The sequence below is a fragment of the Lipotes vexillifer genome, unplaced genomic scaffold (assembly GCF_000442215.2).
Source record: "Lipotes vexillifer unplaced genomic scaffold, Lipotes_vexillifer_v1.1 scaffold126, whole genome shotgun sequence".
Taxonomy (NCBI): Eukaryota; Metazoa; Chordata; class Mammalia; order Artiodactyla; family Lipotidae; genus Lipotes; species Lipotes vexillifer.
In genome coordinates this window covers 911707-929568 of record NW_006778324.1, presented here as the reverse complement: position 1 = coordinate 929568, position 17862 = coordinate 911707, and the positions used below count along the sequence as shown (strand labels likewise).

Sequence of the window (17862 nt, the reverse complement as noted above, 5' to 3'; positions counted from 1 at the left end):
CAGAGGAAGACTCTTAGGCTCTGGGGGCTCTGGTTGTGTATGTAAGGCCTGGGAGGGACTGGGGGAAGTCAGGTAGGAGTATGGAGCTATCCGGGACCGTAACAGTCCCCTGGGCAAGATGCCAGCTCCCTGGGCTGTGGCAGCAGGCATGGGGCCTCAGGGCGGCTGGTACCCATGATTGGATGCTGCCGGATGGGTGATGGGGTCCAGGCTCCCAGACCCAGAAGAAGCACCACTCCCCATCCTGTCAATACAGTCAGAGGGTATCTGGGGAGCCACAGTCTAGCAAGGCTGGAGTGCAGAGTGAGGGAAACCCATGGTGGCCAAGAGGGGACATGCCTCAAACCCATGTCAGAGCTAGGGGGCCCTCAAGGTCTTTGAGTTCAACACCCTGACCTCATTTTACAGGCTGGAAAACTGAGGCCAAAGAACTGGGAAACTTGTTCAGGGTCACACAAAGGGTCAGGCAGAGCAGGGGCTAGAATTCAGAGTCATTTATTTACTCTCTCAAGTATTTATTGAGCATCTGTCCATCCCCCTATTGCAGGTGTAGGGGATGCAGGGCAAGTGGACACTGTCGTGGCCCCCATGGAGCTTACAGTTTAGTGGTGATGGGTGGGAAGACAACGTACAAGCAAGTGAGCTCTACTGATAGTTTCCATAAATAAAATAAGGCAGAGGAACAGACACCTCACCAAAGAAGGTAGATAAATGAAAAGTGAAAGGTGAAAAATGAAAATATGCTCAACGTCGTTAGTTATTAAGAAAAGGTAAACTGAAGCCATAATGAGATACTGCCTCACACTTATTAGAATGACTAATTAAGACAACTGACCAGGAGGTGGAGGAATTGGGACTTTTAAAGTCGGCTTGGTGGGAACGTACGATGGGGCAGCCATTTTGGAAAACAGATTGCAGCTTCTTAGAAAGTTTATCATAGTTAACTACCGTTCCACTCCTAGGTATTTACACAAGAGGTAAGCAAACAAATGTCCACCTAAAGACATGTACCTGAATGTTTATAGCAGCTTTATTTATGATCGCCCCAAAGTGAAAACAACCCAAACGTACATCAATGGGTAAATGAATAAACCAATTGCGGTACATTCATGTACTCAGTATTCATGAAATACCGCTTGGCAATAAGAAGGAATGAACTGATACATACAACAATACGGATGAATCTCAAAATAACTGTGCCGAGTGAAAAAGCGTCAGACTGAGAAAGAGTGCATATTATGATTCCATTTATAGAAAACTCCAGAAAATGCAAACGAGTCTATGGAAACAGGAACAGATCAGTGGTTGCCTGGGGGTGGGGAGGAGGGATCAAAAGGGACAGGAGAAAACTTCTGGGTGTGATGGATATATGTCCACTATCTTGATTAGGGTGATGGCTTCCTGGGTGTGCACATATGTCAAAACTTATCAAATTGTACTTTAAAAAAAAAAATTGTACTTTTTTTTTTTTTTTTTTTTTTTTTTTTTTTTTTTTTTTTTTTTGGCCGCACTGCGCAGCTTGTAGGATCTCAGTTCCGTGACCAGGGATTGAACCCGGGCCCTCGGCAGTGAGCGCCGAGTCCAACCACTGCACCGCCAGGGAATTCCCAAATTGTGCATTTTAAATATGTGTAGTTTATCGAATGTCAGTCATAGCTTTAGTAATGCCGCTAAAAAGAAATGGAGGCACTCCCCCCGCAGTATAACATAAGGGACTGTGATGGAGTGGCTGGGCAATTTGGAGGCCCCCAGCGGGTGTGGCCTTGACCTGAGAGCTGAATAACAAGCAATGAGCCAGGTGAGGATCTGGGGGAATAGTGTTGTGGACAGTGGGAACAGCCAGTGCAAAGCTTTTATGGGAGGAGTGAATAGGAAGGCTGGTGTGGCCAGAGTGAGCAAGGGGGCGCCTGCTCAGCGCTGTGCGGGAGGGCAGACCCGGCCCAGTAGCCTCTGGACGTGCTTCCCGCCCAGGCTCTGGAGTGGCCCTGTGTCCCCCTGCTCCTGCACCAGGACACCAGAGACTCAGAGCTCGGGATCTCTGAGCGTAGAGGGAAGTGGCACAGGTCGTCTGGGGTCAGAGCAGCCAGGTTTTCCTCAGGGTTGGGGCAGTGACTGGCTACTGTCTGACCTCAGGCAAGTCTTGAGCCTCTGGGCCCCGGGTCCCCCCTCTGGAGCACAGCAGGGGTACAGGGTTTGTCTCGTGGCTGGAGTGGAGGATGTCGCTTTGGGAAGCTGGGCAAAGGAGCCCTCAGAGAAGCAAAGCACAGGTGTGTCGCTGACCCCTGACCCTCCCTCTCATTAGGGGAGGGGATGTAGAGAAGCAAATGCCAAGGAGCTGCCCCAAAGTCTTCTGGGAATGGGCTGAGTGGGGACCCCCTTGTGATGAAGAGACGGTGGTGGTACGGCCGTAGGTGGGGCATGGAGCGAGCGGTCCCCAGTCGGGGAGGTTAGCATTCTTGTGTCCCAGAGGCCCCAGAGCAGCGCATATCTGGTCCGTGGAGAGACTGGCCTATCGGCCTCAGGCAAGGAGTGATGGAGGGACCTGGACCGGCTGATGGCCGAAGGTGACAGAGCCCTCGGCTCCATGAGCTGCAGGTGAAGCCTGCCTAGCACGGGGCAAGGACGTTCCCCGCTTTGAAGTCCTGTGGGTCCAGCAGACACAGAGGCCCCAGGGTAGGAAGAAAGGCTTTCGCTGTATCCAGGTTTTGTTCCGGGTTCGGAGTCAGTCTGAGGTCAAGGCCTGGGGCGTGGTACTGGTGGGTGAGGCTGAGCCTGGCACCTGGAATGGGCAGGGACTGGGGCTCAGGGGGGTCGAAGTAGATGCAAAAACTCTGTCCGCACCAGGGGTCACCGGGGTTGAGCATTGGCACATAGGGAACAGTCACCAGAAGTCGAAAAGCAAAGTCAATGACCAGGACGTTTATTCAGATAAGCCCTTCGTGCCCTTTGGCCTCCACTGGGAGTCTCGTACTACAAAGAGGGGAAACGGAGCAGAGGCTCAGAGCTGAGGCACGCGTCTCCCTGGTTCTCCTGAGTGACTCCAAAAGGAGATTTCTCAGCTGCTGCTTCCGTGTGTGTGTGTGTGCGCGTGCGCGTGCGTGCGCGCGCGCGTGTGTGTGTGTGTCTTGCTGCCACTCAGGGGTCAAGCCCATTGTTGCCAGAGTGAAGATCTAAGGCTGAGTACTGAGCGCAGGGGCAGAGGAGTGGCCCAGAGAGGGAGAAAAGTCTCATCTGTGAGGTGGGGGGCCGGGGAGCAGCTGGAGAGACAGGCAGGCTGAAGCCTGGGGCAGGGGGTGCGGGGAGCAGCAGAGAGTGCAAGGAAGCCAGGGAAAATATGAGAAAGCAGAGAGGGAAAGAGAGCAAGAGAGACTCAGAGAGGACGGGAGAGAGGGACACATACATACACACACACACAGACACACCAAGAGAGACACCAAGAGAGCCACACCAAGAGAGCTGAAAGAGAGACAGTGACCCAGGAGGGAGAGAGATCAGAGACACCAAGAAGGCCTGCAGAGATGGAAAGCTTCTGAGGGGCAGGCACCCAGAGAAACCCAGAGAAGGAAAGAGATCAAGAAAGAGACACATCCACCGAGAGAGAGGAGAGAGACAGGTTCTGGGATAAAGACAGAGCGAGAGCAAAGCGTAAATTGTGATCGAGGCCCAGAGGGAGGGACATACACGGCAGAGAGCCTGAGACAGAGAAGCCCCAGGACCCAGAGGGACAGAGATCAATGGAAAGGGACCTGGTCTGAGTGGGTCAGGGATGGGCATCAAGCAGGGAGGAACACGGGGAGAGTCTGAGAGGAGATACATTTCCTAGAGAGATAGACAGAAGGCTGAGAGGGAAAGATGGAGGTGGGTCATGCAGATACAAGGAAGAGGGAAAAGATGCTGAAGCCTCTCGGGGTTCTGATAGCCTCACAGACACCGTGAGATAGGGATCACGCATTATAGAAGAACCAGGGTCTGGGACGTGTAAGCACCTGCTGTATACCCAGCACTGGACCAGGAGCCCCAGCTCACTCATCTGACTGTGTCAGTTTCCCACTGTGTTTTTTCACAAAGCTGAATTCCTGCAGGATGGAGGTCGTGTCTCACACTGCATACAGCAGCTGCTCAGGAATCCCTCCGTTGTAGACTGAATGTTAAATGAACAAGCAGAAAACTGCACGCCTGGGTAACTGAGCCAGGAGACATAGGCACTCAAGGTGGGCTACAGGCTGACCCTGACGACCCCGCTCCGAAGCTGGGACAAAATGACATAGGGGTAGGCAGCAGCATAACTGGAACTGGGGCATAACTCCACATGCTCTGGTGGTGTTGGTAATGGTGGTACCATCATCTTCCTGTGCTGTTATCCACATCTGTGCTCCCGCCGTGTGCCAGTCGTGCTTGTACACGCTTTACCTTCATTGTCTCATTATCTGATTGAATCCTCACAGCAATTCTAGTAGGACGTGGGCATTACTGTGATGTCCTTTTGTAGATGAGGAAATGGAGGCTCATAAAGCATAAGTTACTGTCAAGGTCGGATAGCTGGCAGATGGTGCATCCAGGATTGAAAAGAGTCAGTCTAACACCAGAATGGAGCTCTTCACCCCCTGGTGATCCTGCTTCCCCAAGAATAATACTACCTGATACTTGTTTACAGCATTCTGGCTTGTGTAGCCTTTTCAAATTTACTATGTCAGTCGTCCTCATGAGAGTTTGCTAGAAAGAGTTGTGGAACCAGAGCTGTTATTCCCATGTAAGCAATAAGAAAAGAGGAACAGTTGAGGGACATCTGTAAAGGTACAGGCTCACATGTAGCAGCTCAGGACTGGAACCCAGTCAGGGCTCTGCCCAGAGCATGATGCTGCCTAGAGGTGTAAACCGTGCCCAGATGGAGCACACCGGGTTCAGGAAATTGTCTGGTTGTGTGTGGTGCTTGGGCAGCCAATACAGGATGTCCAGGGCAGGCAGGCCATCAGGAGGGCAGGATTTTAGGACTCTTGAAATAGTATATCTGGGTTTAAATCCTGGCTCTAGCCAGTGACCTTCAGCAAGTTACTGAACTATTCCATGCTTCAGTCTCCTTGTCTATAAAATGGAGATAATAATAATTGTAATTTTTTAGTATTGTTATGAGAATTAAATGAATCTGTGTTTGTAAAACACTCTGACAACCTCAGTGCATACTAAGGATTTGGTAAGTGGTGTTAAATAGATCACATAAAGTAATCAAATAAGGCAGGAGGAGGTGTCCCAGCCAGAAATGGGGTCTGGATTACTGAGCTTGAGTGATTCAGAACTCTGGACAGATCCCCAAGCTTTAGATTCACCATATTGGTTCCACGTGCTCTGTGAAGTTCTTTGGCAGTGAAGTGGGTCTTCTCTCTTTCTTCTCGGTTATGATGAGCTTAAGAGTTCTCCTCACGGCCCTTTAATGTCTGCTCTATGAGAAAAGGCACAAAGCTCTTCACCAGGAAGGCCTGTCTCTTTAAAGAGAGAGAGGGGGCATTCCTGTGGATTTGTTCTTGAGGAAATGTCCCTTTCTGGGATGAGGGACTGCACCAGATATGTGTAATTGATGTGTGGGACCCGGGGGCTTGTGTTCAGTGTGTTAGGGAATATGACCTCACCAATTCCTCTGAGCTCAGACTGGGAGAGGGCAAGGATAGAGACAGGGTTGAGGGGAGGACTAAAGGGAGAATGGAAGCATTAAGAGGTTCATAAAGTTGAGATGTGGGCTAAGGGTTCCATATAGCTTAAGGCTTGCTTAGAGGCGGAAGTCTTCTGCTCTCTCAGTTACTCCAGAGCTGCTCCTACACCACTCAAATCCTGATGTGCGCAGACAAGGATGGCAACTCACTCCTCATGTGAAGAATTAACCTTAATGTCTCCCATCTGTAAGCACCCCCTGTGCACCAAGATCTTTATATTCGTTATCTCTCCTTTAATCCTTACAACAACTCTGTGATTAGACATTGCCAGTCCCATTTTACTGATAGGAAAACTGAGGCTCAGAGAAGCCAAGTCACTCACCCAAAGAAAAACTGCTACCTAGTGGTAAGGCTTTACTTTTTCTTCCCAAACACACTGCCTTTCAACAAATACCACTCTTAGTGCTAGGAATGGAGCCTTCTATGAGTTTTCAGCCTCTCGCATGACTGTTCCCTTGTTACTTTTTTTTTGCTGTAACCTGTGGAGACCCAGTAGGGTGTAACAACAATGCCTTCTTGCAATGAAACATTCCTGGATGTCTTATGCCTGTCTGTAACTATAGACACCTTCAATAGTTGACATCTTCCTCAGCTCAAAGGAAGAAATAAATACTCCCTGAGACATAGGCTCCTGTTAGGGCTACCTCCGCACAGCCCTGCCAACTCATGCCCATCTTTACTTCTTTCCACAGAGGAGGTGGCCGAAGGGAAGAACGCCATCCTTATTGGGATGAGCCAGTGGAATTCAAATGACCTGGTGGAGCAGATCGAGACCATGGGGAAACTGGAGGAGCATCAAGGTAAGGTTCTGCTTCTCTCCTGGCTGGTTGTATACATATGCGTGTTGCGGACAGTGCGCAGTTTGAAGTGATGGCAATTTGGGGCTAGAACCTGGGTTTTCTACGAAGAGTCATCTGTCTGTCTGGGAACTGCGCCTACAACCCCTGAATTCTGTGACCTGCAGGAATCCTCATGGGGACTCTTCTGCAGGGTTTTCTGTGGCAGAAAAACTCTAGGGTACTTCAGCAGAGCTTCCTGTGTTCATTGGATGACCACCCAGGAGCGTGGGTAATTAAGGGCAGGCGGCAGGGTCCAAGCTCCTTGGAATCTGCTAGTTAATGTAGGGTAGCAACTGGAAAGCCTTTGGGAATGGGCAGGGGAGAGGGGCAGCAGCTGGGGTTGTAACTTGCTTTGGTTGAAGGTTATGGCTGGGGATTCGTCCAGAGGCTTTTTAAGGAGGGGAGTTTTGACCAGGAGCTTAATCAGCAGACAAAGCAGGCATATTCTTTTAGGCGTCCATCCTTCTGTCCATCTGACCATTTCATATTATGAAGAGAATGTTCGTTGAGCATCTACTATGTATAAGTGCTTGGTAGGAGGGACCAAAGGTGATTTAGCTAAGGCTTCTGCCTTGTGATGGGTCACAGAGTGTAAGTCAAAACATAAAGGGGTCAACCCTTAAGCTGAGGGTTGTTGGGCCCAGCGGGGAGAGGCAGGAATTTTAGAAGGAGGCAAGAGAGGGGGTCTCAAGGAAGCATTCTTGACAATGAACCTATGGACCCAGGCTTCACAAGGCAAGTGGAGGATGGAACCAAGGAGCTTATAAAATGTGAGATGGCATATGGGGAACCTGAGGCTCAGAGAGGGGCTGTAGTTGACTAAGGTCACACAGGAGTGAGAAGCAGAGCCGGGGCTAGAACCCTATCCAGGATCCAGGGTGCCTCTGCCTCGGTTAGCTTTTTTCTATCCCTCCTCCCCACCCAATATATCACTCCTCCTACTTCCCCTCCTTCTCATCTCCTCTTTTCCTTCCTCTCTTGGCCCCATCTTTCCCGTCATGGTCTGGGCCAGGCTACCTATCAGGAGACGCTCAGTGAGACAGTCCTGGCCTAGCCCAAGAGAATGACCATTTTGGTGTTGACCATCTTGGTGGTAGCTGTCTTACCCCAGCATCTGTTCCTTTTCTTACCCTCCCCCATCCCGGCCTCCTTCGTTCAGAGCCCGCCCCATACCAGCTTCCCCATCCTGAGAAATGGACAGGCCTGGGATGACTGTTCCATTTTACAAATGAAGCGCCCAAGGCTCAGAGGAGCTGCATCTTGCCCAAGGTCCTCCAAGTTGGGGGCAGCATCACACTTAGATCTCCAGTCTCCTGATTCCCAGACCAGGGCTTTGCTTCCCAAATTGGACCAAGGCTCAGCACATTTCTGAGCCCTGGCAGAGTCAAGTCCGAGCAACCCAGAGTCTTAATGGCAAGGCCCTCCTGGGCCACTGTCACATTCACAGAACGAGTGGGCTCTGAGTCTGGTACCCAAGACCAGACCAGAGGAAATTTCCCAGTCTTCCCTGCTACTCATTTGCAGATGGACCCTTTGTCTACTCTTTCCTTCACCCCAGGAACCCGGAGGGGGCCCAGAAGGGGTCATGGACTCCCAGTGCTTCCCTGGGACAATGCTGGGAGTGATGAAAAGACAAACCGAGACTTGTACTCACCACCCATCTGGCCATCCCCTCCCATCCCAACCCGCGCTTGTCTGCCAAGGGATGTGTGACTCAGACACAGTGTGAGCTAAGGAGGAGGTGAGTGAGAAGCAGTGTGAGCTGGGAGGGCAGGGGAGGAGGAAGCAGATGGAGGTCGATGGGCAAGGCTGAAACCGTAGCTTTGGAATCTAAGAGGTCTGGGTTTGAACCTTGGCCCTGCCACCCCATGGCTTTGTGGCCAGGAAAGTCACATCACCTCTCAGAGCCTCAGTTTCTTCACCTGCAGAATGGGGCTAGCACACAAATTGCACACGTTAAATGAGCCGATACTTGCAAAGTGCCTTCAGTGCCTGGTCATTATAACGTGGGAAGGGGGAAAGAAGAGTGAAAGATCTTTCACAAATACAGTTCTAACAAATGCATCATGGAGCTCATGAGAGGCTGGATTAGGGGCAGTGGCTTGCCTGAGTCCAAGAATTGATGCTGTTTCCTCCCAGTATGAAATGGGGAGCAAGAGGGAGAGAGAGAGAAGGAGGGGTGGGGAAGAGGAAACCAGCCGCGTTTCTGGCTCCTTCTGAGTCCCCTTCCCCTGTGGATTCAGGATGTGAATTCCCACAACACGGCAGAACACACACGCCGATTTCATTCATTCCAGCGGCCACTTTTGGAGCCGAGACCTGGGCTCAACCCAGGATGGTGGGGAAATAAAGACAAGCAGGCTGGCCTTGTTACCCCTGTAGGAGCTCACAGCAGACAGGAAGATGATCGTGGCCACGGCTACAGTGCAATAGGACAGGCTGAGCCGGGGGCCTGCGGAGAGAGCCTCTGGGGACTCTTTTGGGGAGAGGACGTTCTAAAAACACTTTCTGGAAAAGGCTGCAATCAAAATTGGTGTTACAGATCGAGCCCCACCCCTGCCTCCTTCTGCGTTCCTGCCCTTAAACGCAGGGCTCACTGCAGAGACAGCCCCCGCCATGGTTCAGGCCCTGGCCAATCACAGCCACCCCTGGTGATGACCCCCAAGCTCATCTCTAGCCAAGACCTATGCCCTGGGCTCCAGACTCATATTCTCAGGAGGCTCCCACTTGCCTCTACCTGGACATCTCAAAACCACTTAACGCTCTGCAAGTTCCAAATGGAGCTGACCTTCATCCTCCTAAACCTTGCTTATGCTCTATGGCCCGTCTTTCATCTCAGTCATTTGGAGCCTGTGTTGCATAGATACATTCAGGCTGCTCTGGTACGTGTGTGTGCATGTGTGTGTACCTGCGCACAAGCTACCTGTACCTCATGGGTTTTGTTTCCTCATTTTTTGACCTCAATTCTCAAAATACTAATTGTGTTTGTGTGTATTGTGTGTGTTTTGATGGAGGATGAAGAAGGAGAGGAAGATTTAGGGATATCACACACATGTACATAATTCATGATGTACACACCACACACACACACACACACACACACACACACACACACACACACCCCACATGGGGCCAAAACATAAAAGTACAAAATCTACACTGTTAAAGGAATTATCACAAAACAAATACTTCAGTAACTACTAGAAACATTTTCTTTCTTTTTGATTATTACTATTATTTTTTCTTTAGACACATTTTCTGCAAAATAGATCACGTTTTGTTTACTCATTTTTTTTTTTTTTTTGCAATACGTGGGCCTCTCACTGCTGTGGCCTCTCCCGTTGCGGAGCACAGGCTCCGGACGCGCAGGCTCAGCGGCCACGGCTCACGGGCCCAGCCGCTCCGTGGCGTGCGGGATCTTCCTGGACCGGGGCACGAACCCGCGTCCCCTGCATCGGCAGGCGGACTCCCAACCACTGCGCCACCAGGGAAGCCCGTTTCTTCATTTTTTATTGTGAACTCATCTTGGTCAACATCCCACCCTTTTCTTTTCTGTGGGAATCTTGTGTCCCCCAGGTCTTGAAAACGTCCTTCTAGTGATTGGTCTTGTGTCTCTGCTGGGCCTGAGTGTTTCACTAGTCGTGGACATTTTATATACTAAATTTACAGCTTTGCGGTTCCATTCTACTTGAGTGGTGTAAATTTAGACCCCACACCCATAGGTGGCAAGGGCTTAGGGTTTTAATTACTCATGTGTGACTTTTTTCTTTCCCACTGTCTATGAATGGTTTTTTGGCTGCTTCCCCAGAAGACTTTTTTTTTTTTCGGTACGCGGGCCTCTCACTGTTGTGGCCTCTCCCATTGCGGACGCGCAGGCTCAGCGACCATGGCTCACGGGCCCAGCCGCGCCACGGCATGTGGGATCTTCCCGGACCGGGGCACGAACCCGTGTCCCCTGCGTCGGCAGGCGGACTCTCAACCACTGCGCCACCAGGGAAGGCCTTAGTGTATAGTTTTCACCGCTGCTTCTTAAATTCCATGACTTCCTCTTGGATTTACTTTCTCTGTTAATTAGAATATCTCCTCAAGTAATTCTTTCAGGTAGGGACTGTCAGGTAGGGATAGTCATTTTCCAAGCCCTTGCATTTCTCAGCATGTGTTCATTTTGCCTTTACACCTGAATGCAAGTTTGCCTGCATTCATAATAGTATTCCAAACTATCTCTGAAGACATTCCTCGTGGCCTTCTCGCATTTAGTGTTGTTGGTGAGAAGTCTGAGGCAAATGTGTGGGTAATCTGTTTCTCCCTCTTGTTGAAGCTTTCAGTTTTTAAAAGCTTTATTCTGTACATTCTGAAGTCACAGCCAAGTTTGCAGATGAGGTTTTGTTGTTTGCTGTGTCTGAACCTAGCGTCCTCTTTTTTTTTATTACTGTGACATTTTCTTTTGATTATTTCTTCAAGTATTTCTTTCACTGTGTTTTCTCCTTCCAAAACTTAGATAGTTGCTGGAACCATGTCTCAACTTGCCCTGCCTGTGCTTATTTCTTGGTTCTTGCTGGGCTCTGGAAGTAGTCCTTTGTTCCAACTCATCAACAGCTCCCCAGTTTTTCTCTCTTCTTTGACTGTTTCCGTTCTTCTGATCAACTCTTCTTTTTTTTTTTTTTTTTTTTTTAACAATCATCTTTTCATTTTCATGTGCTCTGGTTGGGTCTTTTTCCTAACAATCTGATACGGATTCATAGATGTCATGGACTCATTCCATGCTTTTTAGAGTCTCTATCTCCTTGTTCTTTTAAGTTTCAGTTTTCCGGTCTGTCAGAAGTGGATGGGAATAGACCACACACACTTCAGATTGGATTAATTAACCAACGATCCATAAGTGAGATTATAACACGGAGCAGGATCGAGCTTGGTTCTAATTGTGTAAGGAAACACACAGCTGTCATTAACATTGTCCAAGTTAAAGCAGGTCTTGCCAAATTCTTTTTTAAATTGAGACATAATTCACATATCATAAAATTCACCCTTTTTTTTTTGCGGTATGCGGGCCTCTCACTGTTGTGGCCTCTCCCGTTGCGGAGCACAGGCTCAGTGGCCATGGCTCACGGGCCCAGCCGCTCCGCGGCATGTGGGATCTTCCCGGACCGGGGCACGAACCCGTGTCCCCTGCATCGGCAGGCGGACTCTCAACCACTGCGCCACCAGAGAAGGCCCTAAAATTCACCCTTTCAAAGTGTACAATTTTATGGTTTTACTATATTATTGAAGTTGTGCAATTATCGCTATTATCTAGCTCTAAAACATTTTTGTCACTCCCCCCAAAAACACCCCAGACCCATGAGCAGTCAATCGCCATTTTCCTCTCCCCAAGCCCCTGGAATTTCATATACATGAAGTCAAACAATGTGGTCTTTTGTGGCTGCTGTCTTTGTCTAGCACAATGTTTTTGAGATTCATCCATGTTGTAGCATGAATCAGCACTTCATTCCATCTTGTGTCTGAATAATATTCTATAGTATGGATATATCACATGTTGGTTATCCATTCGTCAGTCAATGGACATTTGGGTTGTTTCCGCTTTTTGACTACTATAAATAATGCTGTCAAAAATATCTGTGTTCAAGTTTTTGTGTGGACGTATTTTCTCTTGGGTGTATATATCTATGAGTGGAATTGATGTATCGTATGGTAACTGTTTAACTTTTGGAAGAACTGACAAACTCTTCCAAAGTGGCTGCACCACTGTGCATTCCTACCAGTACTTTAAAAGGGTTCAGATTTCTCTGCATTCTTGCCAACACCTGTTATTGTCTGTCTTTTTGGTTTTAGCCGTCCTAGAGGGTGTGAAGTGATATATAATTGTGGTTTTGGTTTGCATCTCCCTAATGACTAATTATGTTGAGCTTCTTTTCACGTGCTTATTGGTCATTGTTCATCTTCTTTGAAGAAATGTCTATTTAAATCTTTTGCCCATTTAAAAATTGGGTTGTCTTGGGAATTCCCTGCAGGTTCAGTGGTTAGGATTCCAAGCTTCCACTGCAGGGGCCATGGGTTCGATCGCTGGTCAGGGAACTAAGATCTCACATGCTGTGCAGCACAGCCAAAAAAAAAAATTGGGTTGTCTTTTTAGTGTTGAGTTGTAAGAGTTCTGTATATATTCTGGATGCTGGACCCTTATCAGTTGTATAATTTACAAATATTTCTCCCATTCTGCAGATTGTCCTTTCACTTCCTTGATAATGTCCTTTGGAGCACAAATTTTAAAAAATTTTACAAAGTCCAATTTATCCATTTTTAATTTTATTGTGTGTGCTTTTGGTGCCATATCTAAAACACCATTGCCTAGTGCAAGGTCATGAAGGTTTACCCCTGTGTTTTCTCTTAAGAGTTTTATAGTCTTAGCTTTTATATTTAGGTCTTGGATCCACTTCGGGTTAATTTTTGTATATGCTGTGAGGTAGGGATTCAAGTTCATTCTTTTGCATGTGGGTAACCAGTGGTACTAGTACCATTTATTGAAAAAAACGATTCTTTCCTCCATTGAATTATCTTGGTACGCTTGTCAAAAATCAATTAATCATAAACATATGGGTTTATTTCTGGACATTCAATTCTATTCCACTTATATATATGTCTGTCTTTGTGCCAGTACCACAGAGTCTTTATTACTGTACACTGCAGTAAGTTTGAAATCAGGAAGTGGGAGTCCACCAACTTTTGTTTTTGCACGTTCTTTTCTTGCAAGTTTGGCTCTTCTGTGTTCCTTGCATTTCCACGTGGATTTTAGAATCAGCTCATCAGTTTCTGCAAAAAATCCAGCTGGGATTTCGCTAGGGATTGTTGTTGAATCTTCCAGATCAATTTTGGAAGTATTGCTGGCTTAACAATATTAGTTTTCTAACGCATGAGCATGCAAAGTCTTTCCATTTATTTAGGTCTTCTTTAATTTCTTTTAATGACGTTTTATAGTTTTCAGTGTACAAGTCTTACACTTGTTTTGTTAAATTCATTCCTAAGCGTTTTATTCTTTTCGATGTTATTGTAACCAAAATTGTTCTCTTAATTTCATTTATAGATTGTTTATTGCAAGTGTGTAGAAATACAATTGACTTTTGTAAATTGATGTTGTATACCTCAACGTTGCTGAACTCGTTTGTTGGTTTTATTTTGGGGGGATTCCTTAGGATTTTCTATATATACAGTCTCCAAATAGAGGTAGTCCAATCTGTCCAAACTGGATGCCTTTTATTTCCTTTCATTGTCTAATTTTCCTGGCTAGGCTCTCCAGTATAATATGGAATAGAAATGATGAGAACCAACATCTTGATTTGTTCCTGATCTTAGGGGAAAACTTTTCAGTCTTTCACCATTAAATATGATGTTAGCTGTGAGGTTTTTTTTGTTGTAGTCCTTTCTGTGGTTGAAGAGATTCCCTCCAGTTTCTTGAGAGCTTTTATGAAAGGATGTTAGATTTTGCCAAATGCTTCTTCTGCATCTATTGAGACGATCATGTGGTTTTTCGTGTTTTTCTTTTTGGCGGTACGCGGGCCTCTCACTGCTGTGGCCTCTCCCGTTGCGGAGCACAGGCTCCGGACGCGCAAACTCAGTGGCCACGGCTCACGGGCCCAGCCGCTCCGCGGCATGTGGGATCTTCCCGGACCGGGGCACGAACCCGTGTCCCCTGCATCGGCAGGCGGACTCTCAACCACTGCGCCACCACGGAAGCCCGATCATGTGGTTTTTGTCCTTTATTGTATTAATATAGCATATTACACGGATGGATTTTCATATATTGAACGACCTTTCATTCCTGGGATAAATTCCACTTGGATCTTGCCGTGTCACTAATCCTTTATGCTCAGGATTTACGTATCTCTTCCAGAATAATTTGTGCTAATAGTCTATGAGCTGATGTCACTTAAGAGACTCTTTACAAACAGGGCCCTTTTTGTTTTTGAAACAAACTTAGTGTCATCAAGGCCACATTCTCATAGAGACAAAGGGAGCAGTCACTGCCTAGGTGTCCCTGATCAATTTCTCTGCCTCGAGCTTTCCAGAGAGCTGTTTCTTCCTGCCACTCACCCGCTGACTCTAGTTTATACCCTTATTTCTAGATGTGTGATTCTTAAAGAGTGGTCCCTGGACCAACACAATTAGCATCACTTGGAAACCATCAGAAATACGAATTGTGTGGGACTTCCCTGGTGGCCCAGTGGTTAAGAATCCTCCTGCCAATGCACGGGACAGGGGTTCGAGCCCTCGTCCGGGAAGATCCCACATGCCGCGGAGCAACTAAGCCCATGCACCACAGCTACTGAGCCTGCGCTCTAGAGTCCGTGAGCCACAACTACTGAAGCCCGCGTCTAGAGCCCGTGCTCCGCAACAGAAGCCACCGCAGTGAGAAGCCTGCACACTGCGATGAAGAGTAGCCCCCGCTCACCGCAGCTAGAGAAAGCCAGCACGCAGCAACGAAGACCCAACGCAGCCAAAAATAAATAAATAAATAATTAGAAATATGAATTGTGGACTTACTGAATCAGAAATCAGTACGGCTCAGAGTCTGTGTTTTAACTAGCCCTTTGGGAGATTCTGGTGCTTGCTAAATTTGAGAGCCATTCATGATTATGATACTAAGTTGGTTGAAGGAACCCACAGATCCATTTTCCTGTCCTCTCCTTCAGGCATTGAGTTTGGTATCTTTCTTTCACATTGTTGGTTTTCCTCTTACATTTAGTAATATTTGGATACGTACTGCACTTTGTGTTTGCAGTTAGCCTCTCTCTGAGTGACGTGACGTGTCTGTTTACTGCAAGCTGCTGTCGTCTTGTTGGGGAGGGTAGGAAATGCTGCAGGGTGACTTGAGCCATTAGCTTCTGCTGTGCCCCTCTTGGGTGTTTTCAGCCCCGCAGGGTGTCCTGTCCCTCAAACTCAGCCCTTCTCACACCTGGGCACAGATGCCTCTGCTTGGTACAAGCAGGGGCTGGTGGGCAGGGTGAGCGGGGAGCCCGGTCGCCTGGCTTCTCTACCATGGAAGCCCGGACAGTTGCGAAACCTTCCTTTGTTCCTGTGTTCTCCACCCATTACCCTGACATTCCCTCTGAGCTGCCCCTACCTTTGGCTCCAGACCTTTCTTTACAGGGTTGAGGTTATGGTTTCCTCTCTCCTGGCCTGGTTTTATGGGCATTTGACCTTAGCAGTCACACAAGTCTCCCTGCATAGCAGAGTCTCACACGCGAGTTTATGCTCTGATGTTACCATCTTGAAATTCGTAGTCATTTTGAACAAGGGGCCCCACAAACTATGTAGCCAGTCCTACCCACCTCCATCAGATCTCTCTACCTTCTGCCTTTTGAGGGTACCTCAGAATTTCTGATCTGCCAAGACATCCCTTCCTGTTTTACAATGCTACTAAAGATTACTGCATACAAAATAGTTAATGCCATTTTCTAGGGGTGTGGGACAGGAGAAAAAGGCTGGATCTCGTTGCCAGTTGGCCAACTTTATCCAATCCTAATGTGATGGTTCTAAAATATAAATCCAGCGATATCATTCTGCTATGGAGTTGGCAACTAGGTGTTTGTTGGCTGCAGAAGGAAGTATAGGGACTTCCCTGGTGGCACAGTGGTTAAGAATCCGCCTGCCAATGCAGGGGACAGGGGTTCGAGCCCTCGTCCGGGAAGATCCCACATGCTGCGGAGCAACTAAGCCCGTGTGCCACAACTACTGAGCCTGCGCTCTAGAGCCCGCAAGCCACAACTACTGAGCCCGCGTGCCACAACTACTGAAGCCCATGCGCCTAGAGCCTGTGCTCCAGAACAAGAGAAGCCACTGCAATGAGAAGCCTGCACACCGGAACGAAGAGTAGCCCCCGCTCACCGCAACTAGAGGAAGCCTGCAAGCAGCAACGAAGACCCAACGCAGCCAAAAAAATAAATAAATAAATGAATAAAAATTAAAAAAAAAAAAAAAAGAAGGAAGTATAAACCCCCCAGCCTGGCATGTGAGGCCATCCTGGTTCTAGCCTTCCTTCTAACAGTTATAATTGTCTAGGGTTAGTACGTTCCCCATCCCTGCAGGAGTCAAACAGCCCTGGAACGACTACCATGAGGGATGCTACACAGGGGCTGTCAGGTCATGGCTAAACCTGGCACTCTCGAGGTTATCTCTACTCTGATGTTCATGGCTTCTGGGCTATACCTTCACGCTGTGTTCCAGCCAAATGCCCAGGGGCTGCTTGCTGACTCTCAAGCCCACTTGAGCTCTGCCTGCTTTTCCCCCTGCCTTTCCCCTGATTTCCTCTCCAGCTCTCATAATCCTGTGCACTTCCCCAGGGGGCCTCCCCCGCTGGCCCAGCCTCTCCCAGAGTACCTCCCTCTTGCTTGGCGCAGCTCACTTGGGCTGCCCCTGCAGTGCTGACCCGTCTGTTTACAGCTGTGCCTTTCTGGGTGGTGATGCTTTGCCTCCTTTTGTGAACCGGAAGCAGTGAGGTGCTCATCACGCATTCGTGGCCTCCCTCCCTCCCTTATGCATTCAGGACACACGTACTGGTACTTACTCTGTGTCAGACCCTGTGCCGGTCAATGCTGGGGACACATTGATGACTCAGAAATGGACTCAGAATTGACCGGCTCCCAGACTTGGGGGTGGGGCAGTTCCAGGCCAGTGAGCTAATTACTCTAACAAGAGTGGGAACAAGGTCCAGAGGGATCAGAGAAGGACACGGAGCCGGAGCTGAGATGTGAGGCATGAAGGAGGCCTTTCGGGGCTCTGGACAGACCCGTGAGGGTGCAGCAGGCAGAGGGAACAGCAGGTGCAAAGGTCCGGAGGGAGGTATGAGAAGGCAGGGAAATTTGGGGGAGCTACTCGGAGTTCGTCTTGACTGAAGTTGGGATGCTAGGCATTGGGCTGGGGGGGGTGGCCAGAGGGGTGGGGGGATCTCGGAGAAGAGGTAGGAGTGGGGAAGCTGAAGGGAAGGCCTTGAACGTCAGGAGTGCCCCTGGGGACCCACGGAACAGTTTAAGCGGGAGGGACAGGCTGCATTTTAGAGAGATCATTCTGGAAGCCAATGCAGAATGTAATAGGAGGGACCAGGGAATGAGTGTGGAGGGGGTTGTGATGGGCCGGGTGAGAGGTGACGAGGGTGAATCTTGACCTTGCAACTCAGCAGAGGCTCAGCGTGCGGGGAGCACCCTGAGCAGGGGGGAGTGAGCGGGTCTTTCCTTCTCAGCCCCACTGCGTGGGCTGAGTTACCAGGCTGGCCAGAGCCTGGTTTGGGCCCCCCAAGGCCTGGCAGATCACAGGGCTTCGGTCGCCCCCAT

General features: G+C 48.7%; 1 protein-coding gene across 1 annotated transcript in view; it reads left to right on the top strand.

The window, feature by feature from the left end:
• The window catches only part of PITPNM3 (PITPNM family member 3), an 89927-nt gene that overhangs the window by 23848 nt on the left and 48217 nt on the right, over positions 1-17862 (top strand). The window contains exon 10 of the mRNA XM_007451607.1: positions 6398-6505. Coding sequence (XP_007451669.1) covers positions 6398-6505 — 108 coding nt within the window. The remainder of the gene's footprint in view (positions 1-6397; positions 6506-17862) is intronic.